We start from the raw sequence: 25962 nt of genomic DNA on the forward strand, positions 1-25962 counted from the left end.
AAATTCCCAATCTGGCCCTCATACCATGGCCACCTAGTTTCCCCCAGCTTCAAGTTGTCTAATTTCTCCCCTGTAACTATTCCCCAGGTTGTTCCTGTAAATGAGTTCTCAGTCAACTTAACTAGTAAAATATATATATAAACTAGTTTTCATAGCACAAGTGTGTTTGCTTTGACATACAGTATGTACTATGAGCATGTATGAGGCTTTTGGTGCCTTCAAGCTTGCTAAATGCTTAATGGGAACCTGCATCGCTCCAGGTTCAAAGCTCTTATTTGTAGCCTATTATAACTTACTAAAGCATCTGGGATACTAAAGCATCTGACTAGATCTGACTACCCATGTTTCTCCCCAATTTCGTGGTATCCAATTTGTAGTTACAGTCTTGTCTCATCGCTGCATCTCCTGTACTCGGGAGAGGCGAAGGCCGAGAGCCATGCGTCCTCCGAAACACAACCCAACCAAGCCGCACCGCTTCTTGACACAATGCCCGCTTAACCCGGAAGCCAGCCACACCAATGTGCCAGAGGAAACACCGTACAGCTGGCGAACGTGTCAGCGTGCATGTGCTCGGCCCGCCACAGGAGTCACTAGAGCGCGATGGGACAAGGACATCCCAAGGACATCCCATCAAACCCTCCCCTAACCCAGACGACACTGTGCCAATTGCGTGCTGCTCCATGGTTCTCCAGGTCGTGGATGGCTGTGACAGAGCCTGGACTCAAACCAGGATCTCTAGTGGCACAGCTAGCAACTGCGATGCAGTGCCTTAGACCACTGCGCCACTCGGGAGGCCTGAAAGGACCAATTCTACACCCTCTGCTGTTGATGATGATGATGATCACTGGACCAATTCCACAACACCTCTTCGAACTTCTCATAGTTCCCAAAGCAACCCCAACATCTAGGTCATGGCACCAATGTGACCGGCCTGGTGTTTAACCAGCTCCTTAAGACCATGTTAACCCACGTAACAAATAGCCTAGGAATCAGTTCTTGGCGCTAACACAAGTCTTTAGGTATCAGGAAAGTTTACTTATCTGGAGCTGAGTTGGTAGAAGTTGCACCTAACCACTGGTCCAGGGTCAGCTATTTTATTGTCCTCGTAATACCTAATGTAAGACCTAGGAAGAACACAACACACTTACATCTGCGGCCTTCTTGTCCGCAACCTCCAATTTCTCCTGGGCATCCTTCAAGGCCTCAGAGTATTTGTCCAGCTCATCCTCAGTTCCCTTCAGCTTCTTTTGCATCTGCAGCAACTCATCCTCGTGCTGAGAGAGAGAGAGAGAGTTGAGAGAGAGAGTGAGAGAAGGAGGGAGGGCAAGAAGAGGAAAGAGAGATGGAGAAAGGGCGCGTGAGATTTGCACACTCTTTTCACACTATGGTGCGGACCTGAATCGTACTGTGCTGACTCTGACATTTTCTTTTCACCTTGACCTTTCCAGCAAGGTTCAAGCAACTATGGTGGATACATAACCAGGCCAGCACAGTAAAGCTCGGCTCATTAGTGTGAAAATAGTATTTGTTAACTGATAGCCTCATAGCCCTGTCCATCTCCATTCATCAAGGCATCTTGACTGTCACCCAAGCCTGGGTTCAAATAGTAGTTTTCTTCTTTAAAATACTTTGAGCATTTGATTGAGCCTTCCTGGGGTGGCACATGGGCCGGTTTTACACTTTTGAGACTATTCCATTGGCTCCATTGCGCCAGGCAAGCTAAAAAAAAGTATTTGAAAGAAAACAAATACTATTTGAACCCATCTCTGCAGCCGCCTCACCTGTCCTCTTGTCACAAGTAACCTAAAGCCTGATGACAGGCCTGGCGTGGTTCCACTTCAACGCCATCTAGATATAAATACTCCCTCTGGATGGACAATCACTCAGTGAAAGGATCCACTGTCATATTCCATCCTAGTGTCTAGCTCTTCGCAATTTCTCAGTGGAGAGATCACTAGCTAAACCACTCCAGCCTTGACAGACAGCCTGTCTGGCCTTGCTAATGAGAGAAATATGGTCTAAAGTTTCTATCAAGTTGTCTTAGCTTGGTTTTGAATTTTCCAGTGTCTTTTTTTTCCTGGACATGGGTCACTTTGGATTCAGTTGTTAAGTCCAGTTAACACGGTCCTATTCTTAACCATATCCTAACCTCTAGTATTTATAGTAATGTCATGAACTTGTTACCTAATTTTCAAGAATAATACATTAAATCACTGGAATGTAAAAGAAAACCCTTACAAAAAAATCTATAATAATTATATATATATATACACACACATACATACACGTTACAAACACATCTAGAAAAGCAGGTGAGATGACTCTTTCACTAACCAGCATATTGCAATATCGGTTTAACATTTCACATTTGTTTGACCAATTACTTCTGAACTTTTAAAACTTTTATCAATGACAGGCCAAGGGGTTGTAACCGAGTTATATCTAAGCAGATGACTACCGCTGACCATTTTCAATAACACAGCCACATCATGGAAACCTATAAGCCATTTCACCTTTCAAGACTTCCACCCCCCATCCCTGTCCCAGTGGGCAAAATTTGTCATGGGATGTTAAAATGACATTTTCTGGTGGTTAATTGGATTTCTACTTGTACAGACCATACAAACAGGGCTCTGGTCAGAAGTAGTGTTATATATATGGACTAGGATGCCAATTATGACACACCCACACGTCTTTTTCTGGTCACTAAAAAGACGTCGGAAAAAAACGTACTAGTACAATAAATATACAACCTGACCATGACGCCAAAAAAATTACGTCATTGTAACCAGTCTTGCTCCCTAGGGTAGTAGTAGCCTATAGTTAGCTCCTTGACCGCTGAAGGTGTCCATGTTCCTATCCATGATAGAGCCTCCCCCCCTTCTCTTTAATGTTGTTGGCCCACCTGCTTGCTCCTCTCCTCGGCTGCCTTCTTGTCAGTATCGGCTTGTTCTGCCGCGTCCAGAGCATTCTCCTTATCCAGCTTCAACATAAGCATCTTCTTCTTGACTGCCTCCATTTTTACGAAGGTTTTTTGGGCTTTTTGACTGAGAAAAGATAGGGGGTGGAGGACAGGGTGCAGGACAGTCAAGTCTGGTCAACTCAGTGGAACAGGAGAGACAGAGAGAGGGAGAGAAGGAGGGAGGGAGAAAGAGCAGAGGAGAGACCAAACTCATGGATAGATAGAGAACATATATATCCCCAAGTGTAGATGGCCACACCCACAAACATGTACCTCCCACTTTAGCCTTCTAGCTCCACCCAACTCAATCCTTTAAAGCTCCGTTCTTCAAAGAGATCTACTGATCCTCCCTCTCCATAATAAAGCAAAGTAGGATGAACTTATCTTGATGTTGCGTTGTTCCACTGATGGTTAAGGTCAGGTTTGGGGAACGCAAGCGGATTCTAGATCTGTGCATACGGGCAACTTCTACCGGCAGAAAGAAAGCCTGGTCCCCAAGTACCCATCCATTTCCCTCTGTCTTCCTGTGTCAGCTGTCACTTTCTTTGACATATTTAACATATATTGTACGTTTCCTGCTGTGTGGGCTTTTAGTAATAAAAAGTGAGATGGTGGGAGAGAGAAATATAGAGAAGGACAATGAGAGTGGGGAATAGAGGATTAGGCAGATGCTGTCATAAAACAAAAGAAACAGTTCTATTTCTGTCTTCCAAACACGCATGCATGCACACACACAGGGTTCGAATTACAGAGGTGTCTAGGGGTGCAGGGTAGTGGGCACTCCCATAACAAATCAGGAAACCCCGATAGCATAGCTCTGGGCACACCTTAAATTGTTGAAAATATTAGCTTCAGTGTTTATTTACAACCTTGGCAACAAAACCACCAAACAGTAGTACCTTGTCTTATTCATCCAAATTACATATTGGGTTGGTTACCCTATAAGGATTATATCGACAAGGCAGCAATCTATCCTTTGGTTTTTACCTGGCCACTGTCTCCAAACGCAAAAATGTTTCGCTTTTGTTTTCAAAAACCAATGCAAGTCAATGTCTCCGATATAAGCATGTCCAAATCATCTTAAAAAGTAACTTTATTGAACTGAACAATTAATTTTAGACACAGGGATCATTTAGACATTTTAGACACTGATCATTTAGACATGAAACGCTAAACATGCTAACAAGGAGAAAGCACTTAATCTCAACAATTTATTCTAAAGAATCATGGCATAGTAAATATTGAGGTCATAAACTTATACTACTTCATAACTCTTATAACAGTTCAGCAACACCTGCTCATGTGCCTAACACCCCTACTGCAAACTCCAACGCTCTTAAACATAAACTTGACAGCCAAAGATAGTGACTGAAAGAGAGACGCCTTTCCATTTTAATGTTAGGTTAGTTAATGTTAGGTTAAAGGTCAGAGGTTCAGGGATTAGATCATGGTGGAAAAGTTAACACTTAGGGCTCGATTCAATCAGATCCGCTTTAGCCGACATACACGTCAAATCCCCAAGCAGCTCTATACCTAAAGCGAACATTGGCTGCACGGAGTTGCATTAAAATAAATCCCATGCAGCCGAAGTTCGTACACTAGAGGTGTGAGATTAAATCTACATACGATCAGGTTGATAGAATTCCTCATTTTCAATTTGAGCGTCATTTTTCTATTTAGCCTACACTTTCTAGTTCTGAACATAAACCGCGAGTGAGACGGGTGTGGCTTCCTGACAATTATCAAGAGCAGCTTCTCACTGATTTTCCAATTCCAATGCAGTTACACTGGCGAGGCAGGTAGCCTAGCGGTTAGAACGTTGGGCCAGTAACCGAAAGGTTGCTGGAATGAATCCCCGAGCTGACAAGGTAAAAATCTGTCATTCTGCCCCTGAAAAAGGCAGTTAACCCACTGTTCCCCGATAGGCCGTCATTGTAAATAAGAATGTGTTCTTAACTGACTTGCCTAGTTAAATAAAGGTTACAGCCAAAACATCAGCTATGCGGGTGTCGGCTATCGCCGGTTAACGCTTGACCTGATTGAAAATAGGCCTTAGTTTTGGAGGCTAGGGCTGAGGTCACATCCAAGGTTTCTAACCCTTCTAATAGTTCCCGCACTTGTTAAATGTAAGAACAATTTAAGCCAGTTTGGTTGTACTGTGACCTACCTAAAACTTTACGAATACTATAAATCAGGCGATTATTTAAGTGCAGGAGGAAAAAAGACAGAGACATGGTGGGGAGGAAGGGAAAGAGGTACAGTAAGCTTCCCGGTAACCCCACTCCCCTTGCTCCTCTCCTGGACCACCGGAGCTTGTCTGGGCTTACAGTACCATGGCATCCCCAACGTTGGGAAATTCCAATGATAAATGGGGTGCAGGCGGGGCGTAGAGGGGCGACCACTATGCCAGCTATGGGGATATTTATACATGTTACTTGGCTGACATTGTCCCTAGGATTAGGGAGGGAGGGATAGAAAGAAACAAAGAGGGATAGATAGATATATAGCTAGAGAGAAAGAGAGAGGTAGTGGACAAGAGTGAGAGGGTTAGCGATGGGAGAACAGAGAGAATACATGTCACAAGGTCAACATTGTGTCCAGGTTTAGACTGTGAAAGGGATGAAGAGGGAGGGAGAAAGAGAAATGAAGAGATGCCGAAGAGAGGGAGATAGAACCTGTCCAGAAACAACTTCTCATGGAGATGTGAGACAACTGGACAGGTGAGTCGGGCTAGGGGCTGTTTCTAGACAGAGCCATAGACTGTAAGAGAAAACGAGAGTAAGAGGGTCAGAGATGGAGACAGATGGGAGAGGAAATTAATACAAAATTGTTTTGAGGAAGTTAAAAAGGTTAAAAGGGAAAAGAGATGGAGAAGGGGGAGTAAGTGTGTCGGGGTTTGACCTGATGTTTCGGTAGAGGTATTAAGCCATCGTGAGGGGTTTAGGGGGGGGGGGGGGGGGGGGTATTTGGGGAAGCGGTGTCAGCCTACAGTGTGAGACAGTGGGATACTTGAGCTCAGTCCCTCCCAAAAGACAGCTGCTTTTTACCACCGAATTTGATTGACATACTAAGGGGATCGTCAAAGTCTGATATGATGAGCTTTGGTATCCATGATTTTGATTGTCTGTACACGGTGCCACTTTAAAGCAGAGATAGATTCGATTACCAGCATGCAGTGGTAATGCTTCAGGTAAGAGCAACTGTCAATAACACTTCTTTGGACCTTTTCATCACAAGGACTACCTAACACTGTCATAATAATGACATACAGATGTCAAACAGTCATGACAACTGTCACAAACCTTCACCTAGGCATACTTCCAATTAGGATAGGCATAATGCCAACACACTTACCTTAACAGTTTGTGTCAGGGGTATGATCAATTGTGGAAATAAGTCTTCATTACTACACCACCTGTTGTTTTGACAGAGGGCCCAAGTGATGTGGAGCACAAATCAGGAAGATATGACCTTTACACCAGCACAGGGTATAGTGAGAACTTGTCAAAACAAGTGGATATGTCATCGATGCACAACTATACCTATTGACACTATAACTTTAATATTAAAACAACTGGAGGCAAAACTTTTGGATTTGACATTCATATCTTTAGTATGGCTTTCTGTAAACCGCAATTGAATACAGTAGTTTCCTCATCAAAGACATATACAAAATCATTGCCTTTGCCATTTTCAGCCAAATTTATACACACTCTGCAAGCCAGCAAAATATGGTACAAGAGTCAAATTAACAGATGACAAGAAATTACAACAAGAACGTGTCAATTAAAGCATTTTAGTTTCAAAACAATGTAAAGGCAAATATAATGGTTGCTCGGCTGTCCGTTGCTCAAAAATAGTCTCCAAAGTCACTGGTTTAGTCCTTAATAGAGAAGACTCCATTCTATATTTCCATGTTGGCAAAAAGTTGAATTCCCCTATCCCTCAAGGCATCTCAAAATGGATGACATGGCGCATTGTCCTAGTTCCATTTTCCAACGTCTTGGCCTTTTGTTTGTCAAGAGTAAACCCAAAGCAATATTGACAGCTTTTTTATATATAGTCGACCAAGTCCACTGGAGTTCAACTTTTAAACTACACTGCTTATATGTAGATGCACCTGTAGTGATCCATATAGTGATTGGATTATTTTGTCCATTTAGATAAAACTTTATTTCATTCTCCCTTATTGCCAGGTATTTACATGGTAACTGCATAATTCATTCTGGTAACTACTTGAAATGAATTGTTAACAATTGTCACTTTCCTATATTTGTGACGAAAAATCCAAGTAATATACATGTGCCACAAAAGCGACTTACATTACTTTGAGTGCATACATTTAAAGCATATGTATGTGATCCCTGCAGGAAATGAACCCACCACACCCGTGGGTAAGTAAGTCATTTTGGAATAATAATTATGTCATTATGCTGTTACCATGTGGTTTCTAAATAAAAACATGAGAATTAGGGGAGAGTGAAATACAGTGCTACCTCTACTTCTTATACAGTCACTAATGCTTGAGGTCTTAACTTACCTGCTTAAATAATGAAGGAAGGAAGAATAAATAAACAAATCATTAGCATCATAAACAGCGTTGAGAATTAGATCACCCTAATTATGGAAATGTAAAGGACTCAAGTGTGTGTTTGAGCGCATATGACTGTGTGTGTGTTTGTGCATGTTTGTGTCTGTGTGTCATATTTTTGTATCTGTGTGTGTCCCAGCACAAACAGCTACCTACATACGTCTGCATCCAACACCCTAATGCACAATAGCAGCTCTCCAACCAATGTCATTAATTCAGTATTCCATTCACCTAAATAGACAAAACCCATCAGATTTGGTTATCCATTCACTGCTTTTATATTTGCTGTCCATTTCTTGCATATTCTTCTTTGGAATATCATCATTGCATAACTCCCTTCCTGTTATTCACGCCACTCTAATAGGCCCTCATTGGTCCAGCATCGATTCCAAAATGGAGCAGTACATATCCAAATAATCCCAAGCAAGAAATACGAAAGAATATAACGTAAAGTCACATATTGCCACTGGTCGTGTACTGTAAAGCAAAAGCCACAGAACAAATATATCGATCTATATTTGAAAATTAATATGCACTTCCTTTTTAGTGTAAAAAGAGGAAGACTATTTCAAGTTCAGTTCTCTTGTTCTCTTCGGCCTATTTTAGAGAGTAGGGGAGGTGGGGTCCAGTCTTTGTTTCTGGAGGGTCATTAGCAATGTGACACGTCAGGCTCTCGTGGTAGTTCTGCTGTGGCTTCGCTCTCCTCTGGAATGTCCTGAAGATCTGAGTAAAGAGACAATTAGCCAATTAACAATTAATATCAAAGTTGCAAAAAAAAACATGGCCTTTATTATAATTGCCATAGATAGTTGTTAATCACAGACTCTTTAGAATAGTGGCAAACAGGTTATTTTCATACAAACTTGAAGGGTACTATACTCTTTTGTTTCGTTGGTCTGCAGATCATTGGTGTAGTGCGTTCCTTTTCTGGCACATACGTTAATATGCTTTTTAGCATTAGTCATCTTGGATGCTAGCCTCTCTTAATTTCAGCTATATATATATATATATATATATATATATATATATATTAAATTGTGGAGAGTAGAGACACCAGCACTGTAATTTCTCATCAGGGAGTAGAATAAGTGAGCTGAGTACTAGGCCTGGAAAGACATCTCCACCCACACACCTAACACTGACAGAAGCAGAGGGATGTGAGGTGTTCGCACGCGCACACGCACACAGAGAGAACATGAGATGAGAAGGGCAGCGATGGTGTGTGTGTGTGTGTGTGTGTGCCAGAAAGAGAGTTTGTGCCTCATCACAAAATCGATGTGTTATATAAAACTGTGTGTGGGCTTGCATTAGCATTATTGAGAGGACAGAGGTGAGCTCATCTCTGCTAAAGCACATCTCTGTATAATGATACTGCAGTGGGGATATCCCCTCTAGGGAATGTTATATTTCTTTATATTTTGTATATTGCTGCTTTTTGCTGTTTGAACAGAATTACTGTTCTGAAAGCCCTGACACGAACAACACTAAAGCATCTACAGCAGGGCCGGCGTTGAAGGCGGGCCTTAGGGAGCCTGGCCCGCCCTACCATAGAATACCTACTAGCCCGTCCAAAGAAAATGTATGATTGAATGAAATGTACAGTATCTAAATTAGATAGATATTTGTTATTTGTATTTGCTATAACACAGACCTATGATATATAGCCCATTTTCCGAAAATATGTTATGTTAAATTAAATATGGCTCAAGTAATTATGACTGACGGTTTTAAACCCATCATAAATGCATTATGAAGCCACGTCTCTTTTTCCCATTTCACATTAATAGTGGGTGGAGCGTTAGGTAAACAACAATGTGCCTCTGTGGTCAGTAGACCTGGCTACCATCAAAATGGATATTAGACATTGGTTTAAAAAGAATGCATCATCTGCTACAAACGCTACTCGTTGAAATCACTGCTACAGTCGCTGCCGATCATGGCAATGCCGTGCATCATCGGATGCATTGACTTCAGAAAGTATTCATACACCTTGACTTATTCCACATTTTGTTGATTTACAGCCTGAATTCAAAATGGAAAATAAAAAAAACAATACACCATAATGACAAACATGTTTTAGACATTTTTTGCAAATGTATTGCAAATTAAATACAGAAATATTGAATTTACATAAATATGACTGGGTGTATTGCTACACCGTTTAAAGTGTAATAACTTCCCCATGCTCAAAGGAATATTCAATGTCTGCTTTTTATTACATTTTTACCCAACTACCAATAGGTGCCGTTCTTTGTGAGGCATGGGAAACCCTTCCCGGTCTTTGTGGTTGAATCTGTGTTTGAAATTCACTGCTCAACTGGGGGACCTTACAGATATTTGTATGTGTGGGGTACGGAGATGAGTCCATAATGTGAGTTGTTAGGCACATTTTTACTCCTGAAATGATTTAGGCTTGCCATAACAAAGGGGTTGAATAATTATTGACTCAAGACATATCAGCTTTTAACTAACAAATTCACTTTGACATTATGGGGTATTGTGTGTAGGCCAGTAACAAAACATCTCAATTTAATCCATTTTAAATTCAGGTTGTAACACAACAGAATGTAGAAAAAAATCAAGGGGTGTGAATGTCATGAGATCTTTCCATTTCTTGCACACCTCTTCCACTGACCTGCAGCCAAGCTCCCCACTTTACTCATCTACTTTACTTCCAGGTTTAGTTCTTCTCCCTTGTTTGTAGTTCTTTTCCCCTGTTTGTAGCGGTGCTATTCAATTTAACTGTTAGAATTTCTATATGTTTGTTATACAGCTCGACAGTCTTATTTCAGTATCTGAAAAGTTTACTTTTATTTTCTGGGCTTCCATTGCGCCAAATATGGTAGCTATCCCATTATTTACTTTTGTAAACTGATTGTAGGTAAGCAATGAGCGCTGCCTAGCAACAGTCACTATGAATCTTCTAATCTCAGGAATGAGCACTGCTTACGTCGGATTTAGCTACGACTAGTCTTATTTTTGGTTAGTGCAACAGGTGTAAATTCTGTTCACAACTTCGGACGTAGCTACACCCGATCTAGCATTTATGACCAACTTTTTTACAAAGGCTGGTGCAACCTGGTGCCAAAATGTTACTGCAGTGTGTCAGCAAATTAGAGGTTTCTCCTATTCATCTAAGGCAAAGATACTTATAGGTTTCCGCATTCATCGGTGTCTGGTGTTAGCTAGTAACTGGCTAGCTAGGTTTTCAGCATGGAAGGGTTGCCCAAAACTCATCTTGTTACATCAAGAGACATGCCAAACGTAAGATTTACACACCTCGGGGACTCTCCGAGCGCGGTGACGCTTTGGCCTCCTCCTCCTCATCTGACGTCACCTCCACCTCCACATCACTGCCATCCTGATGCCCCTCCGAATGCTCGATTGACTCTTGGCTGGCCAATTTGGTGTCCGCGTTGGTTTCACTTGCTTTACGAAGGGGTTGAGCCTAGGCAAGATGATAAGTGTTAAGTGGAACGACAAACCAAATCAAATTGTATCACCTACGGACAATTCATTTCTATATTTGGCTAATGTATAACCTATATTAACTCAACTCAGTTGAGTGAGAGCATATTCCCATCTTTCAGATTCTCATCTACAACAATGAGCTGGCTAAGAATCAGTGCATCCCCCTATAGTTAAGCTAAGTGCAACTACCCACAGTGCCAGTGAGTAGCTCTACCTGCTCTGAGCCTGCAGGTCCCACACTGTCAAACACGGTGGTACTGTGGGCCTTCATGTCGCGGACCTGCCTCTCCAGCTGGGCGCGGGCTTTTTCGCTATCCCTCAGGCGGCCATCGGCCCCCCGCAGCCTACCCAGCTCCTCCTGCAGGAGGCTGTGCTGCCTCTGGAGCAGGGCCAGCTCCCCAATGGCCGCCCCCGTGCTGGCCTCGGCCATGCCTGCGTCACGTGACAGGGAGCGCCACACCCGTCCGGTGGGCGTGGTCGGGGCATCAACTGGCGGGCCATCAGAGCGCAGGCAGAGCTCCAGGATGGAGTCCTGCTTGATCACAGTGCCCTAGGAGAGGAGAACGAGAAGTTACAAGGGAATGAAGGGAGATATGAGGAGACTGGTCCATGTGACAGGGGTTTGAGAAACAGCTTCAATCTCCAGGCCATCAGACTGTTAAACAGTCACCACTAGACGGCCTCCGCCCTGAACTTAGTCACTGTTCTAGCCGACTACCACCCGGTACTCTACCCTGCACCTTAGAGACTACTGATTACTTTAATAATGTTTACATACCATTTCATCCACTTTATATGAATATACTGTATTCTAGTCATGCTAATTCTATATAAAACTTATAAAAAAAAAAAATCTGGATACATTTATGGAAATGGAATGGAAAATACATGTATTTTGTTAACTGTGAGATAATGGAAGGAAAATAATACATTACTATTCAAGCAGATTAAAACAAGCAGAAACCTAAGCAGGTCTACTGTAAATAACTGTAACGAACTAAATTCTACATCAGTTGGTACGTCCTACTGTAACCTCCACAGTAAATATATGGGAGACCTGGGTCAAACATTATGTCAAATACGCTGAAATACTTGAGCTTCTCGGCACATTAAAACAAATAAAATAGTCCAGAAAATGTAAACTCAGCTAAATAAAGAATATTTGACAATTGTATTTGACTCAGGTCTGGTACAAAGAGATGCATCCACTGACCTGGAGGGCATGAAGGTGGGCACTAAGGTTGACCAGCCTCTGATACACTTCCTGAAAAACACACCATCAGTGAATACAATAAATATTATGCCAACACAATCAAGAGCAAATACCAACACCATTACTCATGCTAATAGGCTATATAGATATACACGCACACACAAAATAAAACAAACACAACCTCCCGCCATCTCCAGACAAATATTTCAGTGGGTTCTCTTAGCTAGTTAGCCATGTACGGATAAAGTGACAGTAGTTCCTTATGAGATTGAGTGAACATTTACTACTGTACCTCGGTTGAGGGCCTATCTCCAGCCTGATTCCCATTCCAGTCCTGGGAAATTTGAAATATTACACACTTAAAATCAACACTATATTTGACAATTGTTGTGAATAAACTATTGTTTATTCAAAATATGATAGAAAGCAATATCAGATGAATTGGTGTAAGAATAAATTAAATAAACGAAACACCAATTAATGCCACAGAGTTAAACAGAGAAGTGTTTCATGCAAACATAATACAGTAAACTAAAATACTTTTAGACGAAAATATCTGTATGATCCTCATATCACTTGGTTTCGGTCTTTTGAAATGAAGCAAATTACTCACTGATCGATTATATTATAGAATTGCTTCATATCACAATAGAAATTCCATTCCTTTGGTGGAGGTGAAAAATGTTTAACAAACTATACTGAACAAAAACAAACGCAACAATTTTAAAGATTTCACAGAGTTACAGTTCATATAAGGAAATCAGTCAATGAAAATGAATTCATTAGGCCCTAATCTATGGATTTCACTGGGAATACAGATATGCATCTGTTGGTCACAGATATCTTAAAAAAGGTAGGGGTGTGGATCAGAAAACCAGTCAGTATCTGGTGTGACCACCATTTTCCTCATGCAGCGCGACACATCTCCTTCACATATAGTTGCTCTGGCTGTTGATTATGGCCTATGGAATGTTATCCCACTCCTCTTCAATGGCAGTGCGAAGTTGCTGGATATTGGCGGGAACTGGAACATGCTGTCGTACACGTCGATCCAGAGCATCCCAAACATGCTCAATGGGGGACATGTCTGGTGACTATGCAGGCCATGGAAGAACTGGGACATGTTCAGCTTTGTTTCAGAACATTAAATTATCTGGAATTAGCTCTGGTGGACATTCCTGCAGTCAGCATGCCAATTGCACGCTCCCTCAAAACTTCAGACATCGGTGGCATTTTAGGGTGGCCTTATATTTATTGTCCCCAGCACAAGGTGCACCTGTGTAATGATCATGCTGCTTAATCAGCTTCTTGATATCCCACACCTGTCAGGTGGATGGATTATCTTGGAAAAGGAGAAATGCTCACAAACAAGGATGTAAACAAATTTGTCCACAACATTTAAGAGAAATACGCTTTTTGTGCATATGGAACATTTCTGGGATCTTTTATTTCAGTTCAACACATTACATGTTGCGTTTATATTTTTGTTCAGTGTACTTCTCAACTTTTGCAATTAATGAATATTTCTCTAAGTAAACCACTAGGGCTTCATTGTGAAACGTTCCTATTATTGTCATGACATTTCAGAATAGAGTTGTCAAACAGGCTTCATAAAAGAATGGTGATTGGAAAAATGGATGTTGCCATGGATACTCCAAGGCACTGTTTGAAACAGAGCTGTCAAGCTATAATAACTCAGAGAGCGGAAGACTCAGATAACAGAAGCCTTCACTTGAAACTTCAAACATAAAGCATTAGTCATGTTCATTAGGCACCAAAAAGAAATTGGACTGAAACAGGACAAATTGGACTACACGGACAATTTTTGTAAATGCCCTAATGCAGTGGTTCCCAAACTTTTTCCACTTGGGACAGGGCTCTAGACTAATGTTTTCCACAGGTGGCACTAGTGCTACTAACTTTTTCAGTTGATGGCATCGGCACATGATTTGGTCGCACCAATAATGACCTGACCCGTGGATGAGCGGATGATGCGCAAATCCTTTAAAATGTTATATTTAATTTGCGGCCTGAGCAAGTAGCCTATAATGACCTACACAAAATTACATTTGAACTTGACAATATCAGATTTACATTGCGCACCAAACGATCAATCTCAAAAATAGTAATTGTTAGTGATTTTGGACAGTCACAAAATAGGGCCCTGGTAAATTCTGTTTTCCCAGTTAGATTTTTCCCGGTTTCAGAGTTTTCCCAGATTTTCATTCTCAAAAATCAACTAACATTTGATGTTCTAAGTCCACATAAAATGCTTATACCACACCAGGAGACCACTTTTGATGTCTGGGAACAATAAAAAAAATAACAAATATTTGGAGAGTGCAGTTGCTCTTTAATTACATTTCACGTCTAGAGACCAATGTGTTTGGCTAGTGGGTTTTTTGTACTATACAATGTACAGTATTGGATTCATGTGATGGCAGAGTTTGAAAAATAAATTCCCCGTGATTGGTACAAATCATCATGATATCATTCTGCCAGGTAGGCCTACTTTGCAGTCAACATTTAATTGGGAAGGTTTTTTAGGAAAGCCTTTAGAAATGTTCATTCAAACAGCTCATGATGACTGAACTGCGCATCGCAAAGATTCAAACAAAACTTCGGACTAAACTTTTTGAATATGTTTCGAGCAGACCACCATAATCCCTCTGCCTAAGAACGCCAATGTAACCTGTCTAAATGACAATTTGATGTATTTATTTAACCTTTATTTAACTAGGCAAGTCAGTTAAGAACAAATTCGTATTTTCAATGACGGCCTAGGAACAGTGGGTTAACTGCCTTGTTCAGGGACCACTAGGCTACGCTGCCGCCCCTATTGCCCCGTAGCACTCACATCTGTAGCCATGAAATGCTTTGAAAGGCTGGTCATGGCTCACATCAACACCATTACTTCGATTCACACACCATCCCAAAAGATCCAAAGATGACGCAATCTCTATTGCCCTCCCCCACCTGGACAAAAGGAACACCTACATGAGAATTCTGTTCATTAACTACAGCTCAGCGTTCAACACCATAGTGCCCTACAAGCTAAGGACACTGCGATTAAACACCTCCCTCTGCAACTGGATCCTGGACTTCCTGACGGGATGTCCCCAGGTGGTGAGGGTAAGCAACAACACATGCGCCACGCTGACCCTCAACACGGGGCCCGTCTGGTGTGCATGCTTAGTCCCCTCCTGTACTCCCTGTTCAGCCACGACTGCATGGCCACGCACGACTCCAACATCATCATTAAGTTTGCCGACGACACGACGGTGATAGGCCTGATCACAGACGACAATGAGATAGCCAATAGGGAGGTCAGAGACCTTGCAGTGTGGTTCCATGACAACAACCTCTCCCTCAACGTCAGCAAGACAAAAGGAGCTGATCGTGGACTACAGGAAATGGAGGGGCGATCCCACCCCCATCGACAAGGGCTGTAGTGGAGCAGGTCCAGAGCTTCAAGTTCCTCTGGGTCCACATCACTAAGGAATTATCAAGGCTCACAAACACCAACACAGTAGTGAAGAGGGCATGACAATGCCTCTTCCCCTCATGAGGCTGAAAAGACTTGGCATGGGCCCTCAAAAAGTTCTACAGCTGCACCTTGACTGGATGCTTCACTGCTTGGTATGGCAACTGATTGGCATCCGAACGCAAGGCGCTACAGAGGGTAGTGCGTACGGCCGAGCTCCCTGCCATCCAGAACATCTATACCAGGCGGTGTCAGAGCAATGCCCAAAACTTTTTCAAAGACTCCAGCCACCCATGTCATAGACTGTTCTCTGCTATCGCAAGGCAAGCGTTACCGATGCACCAAGTCTGGAACTAACAGGACCCTGAACAGCTTCTACCCCTAAGCCATACGACTGCAAAATAGTTAGTTAATTAGTTAACCAATAGCTTCCCAGACTATCTGCATTGATCTCTTTTGACTCATCACATACACTGCTGTTACTGTTTATTATATATCCTGTTGCCTAGTCACAATCCCTACCTAGATGTACATATCTACCTCAATTACCTCGTAACCCTGCACATCGACTTGGTACTGGTACCCTGTGTATATAGCCAAGTCATTGTTACTCATTGTGTATTTATTCCTCGTGTTATTATTTTTCTACTATTTATCTTTTTTCTCTCCGCATTTTTGGGAAGGGCCTGTAAGTAAGCATTTCACTGTTAGTCTACACCTTGATTTGATTCCCACATGTGAACCATGCTCACAATGAGTAATCTTGCCTGGGACCTGAAGAATTCTGTTAGCGTCCCGAGCTAAGGACTTGGCTTTAGCTCAGCGAGCTAAAACATTATTGTGGCACATGGGATACCTTGGTTCTAAGCCTGGTAGACCACACTAAATGACCATGCTATTATTATTATAATATAATCATTATTATTAAGACCTTTACCTTTGCTGCTGGGCACCCGTGCATTCCGTTGAGAACCACCTCCTGACCATCTACAAACAAACAACGGTCATCAATGGTCATTGCTCACAGTGCTATGGAGACTAGACTACTATAAGCCTTGTCAATTAATGGCACAGAGGAGTAACTCACTGATCACTAGTGTTCCCGTGTGGTTCGGGTGACCGTTGAAACTGCAGGGCAGAGGCACTGCAAAGGTGGAGCCCAGCAGTAGCTCACTCAGCCTATCCACTGGGAGACACAAATTGAGACAATACAGCATCAGCGGCTTAACCAAATGTATGGTGCGTTCATTTCAGCTCACCTGTGACAGGGTGGGTCGAGTTCACATTTTAGACCATTCCATTGGGCCTAAAGTCACATCTCTGCCCACATGGACAAGATATGGAAGAATCTAACAAAGTAATACACATGGCAGCAAATACACAAACAAGATTAATACAAAAATAATCATGAAAATGTAAACAAGAATCTTGTATGGCAGAAGAAGAGTATTTGTACAAAAATCTAATAAGTAATCTAATAAGTATCTGTTAAGATTATCTTGATAGCACATGGTAGTATTCAGTGACAAATATAAAAACTAAGCAGGGCTTGGTTAGAACCCTGGATGGGGGACCAAAGGGATAGCTGTAGGTAAATCAACTGTCCAGTAGCAGGTGCTGCCCAGCCTATTGCTTGTTTAACCATGGAAACTCGTATATAAAAATGTTCTGATTGTAATTATCATGATTTTTTATATATTGTCTTATAAAAACAATGTGAAACCTACAATAACGGTTAGAACATACACTTTTCTTATAATAATCGTTGTTGCTCATGTTTCCCAATTTTGTTGTAGCTCTAAACTAGCTCACCTGATTTATCTATTCAAGGGCTTGATGATCAGTGACAAGTTGAATCTGGTGTGCTAGCTCTGGAATAGATCAAATACATGGAAAAGCTGGGGGTCTCCGGGCAGAGGTTTGAGAACCACTAACATAATGCAAAACATATCAAAATCTTACCAGATACTTAGATTTTTTGAACAAATTACTTTCTTCTGCCATACAAGATTAGATGTTTATGATTCTTTTCCATATGGGCGGGAAAGCTAAAACAAAATGTACCTTAAAGCCACACTCTAAATAAAGAGAAAGCACCCAATAACATTTCAAATGCATATAGAACCTTCTATGATATAGTGCTCAAGGAATGACATTCCATGAGAGAAACATTAGCCTAGGGGTTGACAGCCACTTGACAGCCACATAAACACACACATGATACCCACACTGAGGACTACTGTGTGTAGGGTGGAAACTGGACAACTGTACATGTCAATCAATGTTTGGGTGATGACGAGTTAACGGTTTGCTGTTTGTGTAAATGTAGCCACAGTGACTTCAGAAAGTATTCACACCCCTGTATTTAAAATGGATTACATTTAGATTTGTTGTCAATGGCCTACACACAATAATGTCAAAGTGGAATTATGTTTTACATGATATTTGAATGACCTCATCTCTGTACCCCACACATACAATTATCTGTAAAGTCCCTCAGTCGAGCAGTGAATTTCAAACACAGATTCAACCACAAATACCAGGAAGATGCCCTTCTTTGCCTTGCAAAGGTAGAAGGTTTCTATTGGTAGAAAAAAAGGCATACATTGAATATCCATTTGAGCATAGTGACGTTATTAATTACACTTTAGATGGTGTATCAATACAGTCAGTCACTACAAAGATGCAGGCGGTCCTTCCTACCTCAGTTGCCAGAGAGGAAGGAAACTGCTCAGGGATTTCCCAATGAGGCCAATGGTGACTAAAACAGTTACAGAGGGGCAGCAGGTAGCCTAGCAGATAAGAGCTTTGGGCCAGTAACCGAAAGGCTGCTGGTTCAAATCCCACGATGACGTGGACGTCTATTAAGACACCCGTTGATTAAGGCATGTGGGAGACACATTTCAGTTGAATGCATTCAGTTGTGCAGCTGACTAGGTATACCCTTTCCCTTCCCTTATGGCTAAGACAACTGAGGATGGATCAACATTGTAGTTACTCCACAATACTAACCTAATTGACAGAGTGAAAAGGAAGCCTGTACAGAATAAAACATATTCCAAAACCGTGCATCCTGTTTGCAACAAGGCATCAAAGTAATACTGTAAAAAATGTGGCAAAGCAATTCACTTTTTGTGTTGAATACAACATGTTATGTTTGGGGCAAATCCAATACATTATGGAGTACCACTCTCCATATTTTCAAGCAGCGTGGGTGGCTGTATCATGTTATGGGTATGCTTGTAATCGTTAAGGACTGGGGTGTTTTTCAGGATAAAGAAATTAACTAAATGGAGCTAAGCAAAGGAAAAGTCCTAGAGGAAAACCTGGTTCAGTCTTCATTTCCACCAGACACTGGGAGATGAATTCACCTTTTCAGAAAGACAATAACCTAAAACACAAGGCCAAATCTACATTGGAGATGCCTACCAAGAAGACAGTGAATATTCCTGATATGGCTGAGATACAGTTTTGACTTAAATCTACTGGTTGTCTAGCAATGACAGAGCTTGAAGAATAAAATAAAAAATCATGTGCAAATGTTGCACAATCCGCCTCCGGGTGGCGCAGTGGTCTAGGGCACTGCATCGCAGCGCTAGCTGCGCCACCAGAGACTCTGGGTTCGCGCCCAGGCTCTGTCGCAGCCGGCTGCGACCGGGAGGTCCGTGGGGCGATGCACAATTGGCCTAGCGTCGTCCGGGTTAGGGAGGGTTTGGCCGGTAGGGATATCCTTGTCTCATCGCGCACCAGCGACTCCTGTGGCGGGCCGGGCGCAGTGCGTGCTAACCAAGGGAGCCGGGTGCACGGTGTTTCCTCCGACACATTGGTGCGGCTGGCTTCCGGGTTGGAGGCGCACTGTTAAGAAGCAGTGCAGCTTGGTTGGGTTGTGTTTCGGAGGACGCATGGCTTTCGACCTTCGTCTCTCCCGAGCCCGTACGGGAGTTGTAGCAATAAGACAAGATAGTAATCACTAGCAATTGGATACCGCGAAAATTGGGGAAAAAAGGGGGTAAAAAAATAATAATAAAAAAAATTAAATGTTGCACAATCCAGGTGTGGAAAGCTCTTAGAGACTTACCCAGAAAGACTCACAGCTGTAATCACTGCCTAAGTTGCTATTATAAAGTATTGATTCAGGGGTGTTAATACTTATGATAATGACATTTCTCTTTCATTTTCAATAAATGTTCAAAAAAATCACTTTCATTATGGGGTATTGTGTATAGATGGGTGGTAAAAACAAATATGTAATCCATTTTAAATGCAGGCTTTAACAACACAATGTGGACTAAGTCTAAGTATGAATACTTTCTGAAGGCAATGTACAAGGCTTTGAAAAATAATTTCCTTCTCAGAGGACAAATAAACTTATCTAAAATTGTACAGATAGTACACAATTCAAATGTCTGTTTGACGGGTCCAAGTAAAGTAAATCCGTAATGTAAGCCAACCAATGGCCTTCTATGGAGGGAACTTTGAAGTCAGTCATCTGAAATGTATGGTATGTTTGGCAACTGAGCCACCAGCTGGCAGCTATTTTGTGCCAACACATTGCACATGCATCCGATGAATAATGAGGAATGTAATAGCAACAGTTGATTGCCAAGTACAACCGAGAACATGGCAACTTTGAAGTATCGTTGAAGTCAGTTAACACTAGAACCGTTAAAGCAGTCATTTGAACTGCTCATTAATTTATTTATTCTTAAAGTCATGCCCCATTCCGTCCTTGACCTTTCCTAAATAAGTCTATATAACACACTGTGGTTGTTAGAATCTAATATCACAAACAGAACTGGAGTTATGACCAGTTTTAGAAGGGGAATGTCATTTTTTGAATGGTGTTCCCCCAATGCCGCCACTCCTACCGACAGTAGGGCCTGCTCCGCTCCTTCTTCCGACATGAAGGTGCCGTGCCCAGTTGATAAACTAATTTCACACACATAACAGATTAAATAAATGAAGTAAAGTATGATGGGGGAGAAAGGGGGAGAATGGGTGAGTTGACGAGAGAGAGGAAGAACGATGCATAATTATTTAATCACCAATTGTGAATGAAGAACAGGGCTTGCCATTAGATTGTATTAATATATTCTAGTTATAATCTCAAAATGGTACTTACCATATATCAGTCCACCAAATCCACGCAGTTTTATCAGTCTACTCTGGCCAACTTGGAGTACATACACAGTGAGAGCGTGCAGAATTTACAACGGCAAGAAGATCAAGACGAATGGATGCACATGCTGCGTTAGCGTTGCTACAAAATCCAAATGAAAACGACTCAGATGGTGGGGAAGTAATTAACCATGACATCTCTGATGAGATTCTCTGATTCTGAGCCTCTGTCTGAAACTACACCTCAGACGTCAAAAAAGCCAAAACAGTGCGCACTAAACAGGTTCCCGCGCCCCCACCAAATGAAACTGTAGTGGAACGGTGAGACAGGAGAAAGGAAGAGATGGCAATGCTAAGAGCCCATTATGAGCACAAAATGTAATCACAGAGAACAGACCTTATATATCTCAAGAAAAAAACAACATCAGCAATGCACTCACAAGCTTTCGCTGTGGCATGGACATGCTCCAACTGATGCCATTGCATGAAGAAGCACACCATGCTGACAGTAATTGACAATTTTTGACAGCTGTCATAGCAACACTTAAATTCATTATAATTCCATTAAGCTTTTGTGCTGATTTTCTTGAAACTGAGAAACTTGCTCTCCATCCTTCTGTCTATTACCCTACCTATCTTCTTCACTTTTTCTGCCCCACCACCAACCCCTCACCCTCTGCGATGGCATCCGTGAGCAGTCTCTCGCCAAGCGGCACCTGGGGCATGTCAGCCCGGAACAGGTTCCGGGAGTTGGGGCCCCCCGGCAGCATGATCTCCTGGCCCCCTGTCACCTCGGCCAGGTCCGAGAACAGGGTGACTCGCTCCTGGAGCAGCTCCAGCACCTCCCGGTCCTTCTGCTGGATGTCCGCTGGAAGGAGAGATGAAGGTAGAGAAAGGAAGTTGGAAGGGATGGGGGCGGGGGGGTGGAAATAGGTGGAGTAGAGAGAAAGAGAGAAAGAGTAGAGAGAAAGAGGGAGGGGAGAGGGGGAAAACCTGACATGATGCTCCTCAAGACCTCGACTTAAAAGTAGGGGGCAATCATATTCACACATTGTTCAGTTGGATGTCAGCTATAAGAGATTGTGAGAGATAGCGAGAGAAGGGGAAGAAGGGAGAGAGGGAAGTGCAGGAGTACAAGTGAGCAAGAAAGATTGTAGTCAGAGAGAGAGCGACCAAGAGAGAGCAAGAGTGAAAATGAGAGAGAGAAAGGCTGTGATGTATAGACTGAGTTTGATGAGATCCTCCACTGGGCCTGAGTAGGAGTCAGGCTTCACACTTATCCTCCTACACACAGAGCGAGAACTGCACATTGTACTGTAAGCCCCATGTAGAGAGGGAAAGATGTGGGGTGGGGAACGAAGAGGAAAGGAGAGAGAGAGAGAGTTAGAGATTGAAAGGGAGAGGTGGAGAGAGAAAAAGGAAGGGATGGATTTGGTCAAAGGGATTGATAAAGAGAACGATGGAGGTAGAAAGGAAGAGAGAGAGGATAGTGTAAAGAAGGAGTGAAATATGGAGTTCCTATGTGCAAACACTTTAGATTTTACGTAGGTATAAGCACATCAAAGTTTATTGGCCGCATACAAAGATTTGCAGGCGTTATAGCAGGTGCAGCAAATTGGTTAAGTTACTAGCTCCAACAGTGCAGTAGAATGTTTTTATTGTATTTGTGAGACAATCAAAAATCAAGACATGATCCAGAATATTAATGTGGTGAGTACACAGTGAGTAAACAACAGAATATGATGTGACCAGCGATCAATGACTATACACATGGTGCATAAGTCTCAAGGTGAAGTATGGCAGGTAGACGGCTAGTGATGGCTGTTCAACAGTCGGATGGCCTGGAGATAGCTGTTTTTCAGTCTCTCGGTCCCGGCTTTGATGCTCATGTACTGTCTGTATGCAAGATGGTGAACAGACCGTGACTCGGTTGGCGGAGGTCCTTGATGATCTTCTTGGACTTCCTTTGACATGGAGTGCTGTAAATGTCCTGGAGGGCAGGCAGCGTGCCCCCTGTAATGCGTTGGGTGGACTGCACCACCCTCTGGAGAGCTATGCGGTTGAGGGAGGTGCAATTGCCGTACTAGGCGGTGATGCAGCCCAACAGAATGCTCTCAATGGTGCATCTGTAGAAGTTTGTGAGGGTCTTGGGGGCCATGCTGAATTTCTTCAGCCTCCTGAGGTTGAAGAGGCGCGACAATGACTTTACCAAGGTGCAGGTGTGGTTGGACCATTTCAGGTCATCAGTGATGTTCACGCCAAGGAACTTGACCCTTTTGGCCCTCTCTATTGCGGCCCTGTCAATGTGGATGGGGGTGTGCTCTCTCTTCGGTCTCCTGTAGTCCACATTCAGCTCCTTCTGGGTTTTTTTTTACGTTGAGGGAGAGGTTATTTTCCTGGGACCACTTCGCCAGGGCTCTAGACTCCTCCCTGTAGGCTGTCTCATCATTTTTGGTAATCAGGCCTACCACGGGAGAATTTTCTTCAGATTTCCTTTGTTGAATTTCCCAGCTACAACAAATGCGGCCTCAGGATATGTGGTTTCCAGCTTGCTCAAAGTCCTGTATAGCTCCTTGAGTGCCACCGTGGTGTCGGCTTGAGGGGGGATATAAACGGCCATGACAAAAACCGACATTTGATGGAGAGGTATTCCAGATGGGGAGAGCAAAAGGTTTTCATTTTTTATACGTGGCCACAATCACAGCATGAGTTATTAATCATGAAACATACACGTCCACCTTTGCTTTTCCCGGAGAGTTCTTTCTTCCTGTCCGCGCGATATACGGAGAAGCAAACAGACTGTGTGAACGGAGAAGGTGTAGCTGGGGAGAGCCATGTCTCTGTAAGACAAATTATGTTACAATCTCTTGTGTCCCTCTGGAAGGAGAACCTCACCCTGAGCTCGTCTACCTTATTGTCCAGAGACTGTATATTAGCAAGTAATATACTCGGAAGCAGTGGGTGGTTTGCCCTTCTACGGAGACTGACTAGAACGACAGCTCCCCTAGCTCTCCTTCGGCTGCATCTTTTTGGTAAATCACCCGGGTTGAATGGGGCTGCTTTGTGTAACCCAAACAAAGGGTTCAGGTCTGGGAAGTCAAATTTGGGGTCCAGAAGTTCTTGTCGGTTATAGGAAAATTTACCATAAATGTTCTGAGCAAATAAAATAAGAAACAATACAAAAAACGAAATAGTGCAAAGTTGGATCTAGAAATAGGGCTGCCTTGTCTGTCCGCGCAATCTTGCCATCTCTACATTACATATTGATCTGTATGAGTGTGTGTTCATTGCTGACCTTTCAGTCGTCTCAGAAGGGCCTTGTCTTCAGTCTCTATGAGTGGGAACTCTTCCCTGGAAGGACAACTGCAGAGACCAAAGAAAATGTTTTGAGTGTATGAGTGGTGTGTGTGTGTGTGTATGTATATGTGTGTGTGTCTGTCTGTCTGTACCTTCTGACAGTGTGTTGTATGAGGCGTATCCAGGTGTTCTTGTCATCTTTCGAGGCAGCATGGACCTCATACATCTCCGGAGGAGAGGAGTCACTGATGAGGAAGAGCCCTCGCTCCTGATTGGCTATCTCCCTAATCATGAGGTTCTGCAGGGAGAGGACCGGAGACTTGTCCTGCAAAGAGGGAGAGGGAGAGAGGAGAGAAAGAAGGAGAGCTGCTAGATACCCTGACTTCCCCATACGGTATATTAAATTGTGACAAAACAAGTCTATATACACACACAAGTGTTTTTTGTTTGTCATTGTGTGAGTGAGAGTGAGAGAGAGAGTGTAAGCGTGTGTGTTTGTACTTACTAGACAAGGAAAGATGAACCTCTGGTCTTTCTCCTGTAGGAACACTAGGATGTCTGTCATCAGCAGGACCTGCACATCTGAACACACACGCATGCACACGCACACAAAATAAAAACCTCCTTTAAAACATGGTTAAACAACATGTTTTGGGGATAGTTCCATCACCTACAAACTTCTGTGACAAATTAAGCTAGTGGAGGCTGGTTACCATGTGTTTGATACTGTTAATACATCCATTCCACTCAAACCATTACAAATAGCCTGTCCTCAGCCACACATACAGACACACACACACAAACCCTTCAACACACACACACACCTTTGAGCCTGGACCCAGGGGTTTTCCAGAGCAGCATTCCCTCATGGATGAGTCTCCTGCGGAGCAACTCTCCTCCTCTGAACAGGCCACCGTCCCTCACCTTGGCCTCGGCGCGAGGGTCCAGCCTGGCCCGGATCTCCTGCAGTCTCTGGGTCCGCTCAAGCTCCATCACCTGGACAGCAGGGTCATGATCATTAGGCACTGAATGAAAGCAAATGGACTGAAACAGGGAGGGACTACCTGGACCTGTCCAATGAGAATCATCCATTTACATGCCCTAATGCAGTGGTTCCCAAACTGTGGCGGGTGCGAGGGGTCGGCGGGGTGGGGGGTCCCTCCCTCCAAAAAATGTAATAATATACACTATATATACATAAAAGTATGTGGCCACCCCATCAAATTAATTGTTTCAGCTATTTCAGCCACACCTGTTGCTGACAGCAAAGTGTATAAAATAGAGCACACCGCCATGCAATCTCCATAGACAAACATTGGAAGTAGAATAGCCTTACTGAAGATCTTAGTGACTGTCAACGTGGCACCGTCATGGGATGCCACATTCCCAACATGTCAGTTTGTCAAATTTCTGCCCTGCTACAGCTGTCCTGGTCAACTAAGTGCTGTTATTTTGAAGTGGAAATATCTAGGAGCAACAACGGCTCAGCCGCAAAGTGGTAGGCCACACAAGCTCACAGAACGGGACAGCCGAGTTCTGTATAACGTCAGCACAAGAACTGTTCTGTGCAAGCTTCATGAAATGGGTTTCCATAGCCGAGCAGCCTAAGATCACCATGTGCAATGCCAAGTGTTGGCTGGAGTGGTGTAAAGCTCACCGCCATTGGACTCTGGAGCAGTGGAAACGCGTTCTCTGGATTGATTAATCGCGCTTCACCATCTGACAGTCCGAAGGACGAATCTGGGTTTGGCGGATGCCAGGAGAATGCTACCTGCCCCAATGCATAGTGCAAACTATAAAGTTTGGTGGAGGAGGAATAATGGTCT

General features: G+C 43.0%; 2 protein-coding genes across 7 annotated transcripts in view; both read right to left on the minus strand.

The window, feature by feature from the left end:
• tpm3 (tropomyosin 3) overlaps positions 1 to 3188 on the minus strand; it is a 37489-nt gene extending 34301 nt beyond the window's left edge. For 3 of the 4 annotated variants that reach the window (XM_071373728.1, XM_071373729.1, XM_071373727.1), the window contains exons 1-2: positions 2906 to 3178; positions 1149 to 1274 (exon numbers count right to left, since the gene is read on the minus strand). In XM_071373728.1, coding sequence (XP_071229829.1) covers positions 1149 to 1274; positions 2906 to 3019 — 240 coding nt within the window. In that variant the 5' untranslated portion in view covers positions 3020 to 3178. Of the gene's footprint in view, positions 1 to 1148; positions 1275 to 2905 lie in introns of all 4 variants that reach the window. The other variant, XM_071373726.1, reaches the window with a different exon arrangement.
• Positions 3189 to 6549: 3361 nt separating this feature from the next.
• LOC139558550 (rho guanine nucleotide exchange factor 2-like) overlaps positions 6550 to 25962 on the minus strand; it is a 71803-nt gene continuing 52390 nt past the window's right edge. For all 3 annotated transcript variants that reach the window (XM_071373722.1, XM_071373724.1, XM_071373723.1), the window contains 12 exons: positions 24961 to 25132; positions 24642 to 24718; positions 24289 to 24461; positions 24135 to 24202; positions 21513 to 21707; positions 16809 to 16907; positions 16659 to 16708; positions 12530 to 12571; positions 12238 to 12288; positions 11239 to 11574; positions 10833 to 11001; positions 6550 to 8276 (listed from right to left, as the gene is read on the minus strand). In XM_071373722.1, coding sequence (XP_071229823.1) covers positions 8203 to 8276; positions 10833 to 11001; positions 11239 to 11574; positions 12238 to 12288; positions 12530 to 12571; positions 16659 to 16708; positions 16809 to 16907; positions 21513 to 21707; positions 24135 to 24202; positions 24289 to 24461; positions 24642 to 24718; positions 24961 to 25132 — 1506 coding nt within the window. In that variant the 3' untranslated portion in view covers positions 6550 to 8202. The remainder of the gene's footprint in view (positions 8277 to 10832; positions 11002 to 11238; positions 11575 to 12237; positions 12289 to 12529; positions 12572 to 16658; positions 16709 to 16808; positions 16908 to 21512; positions 21708 to 24134; positions 24203 to 24288; positions 24462 to 24641; positions 24719 to 24960; positions 25133 to 25962) is intronic.

The sequence above is a fragment of the Salvelinus alpinus genome, chromosome 29, assembly GCF_045679555.1.
Source record: "Salvelinus alpinus chromosome 29, SLU_Salpinus.1, whole genome shotgun sequence".
Taxonomy (NCBI): domain Eukaryota; kingdom Metazoa; phylum Chordata; class Actinopteri; order Salmoniformes; family Salmonidae; genus Salvelinus; species Salvelinus alpinus.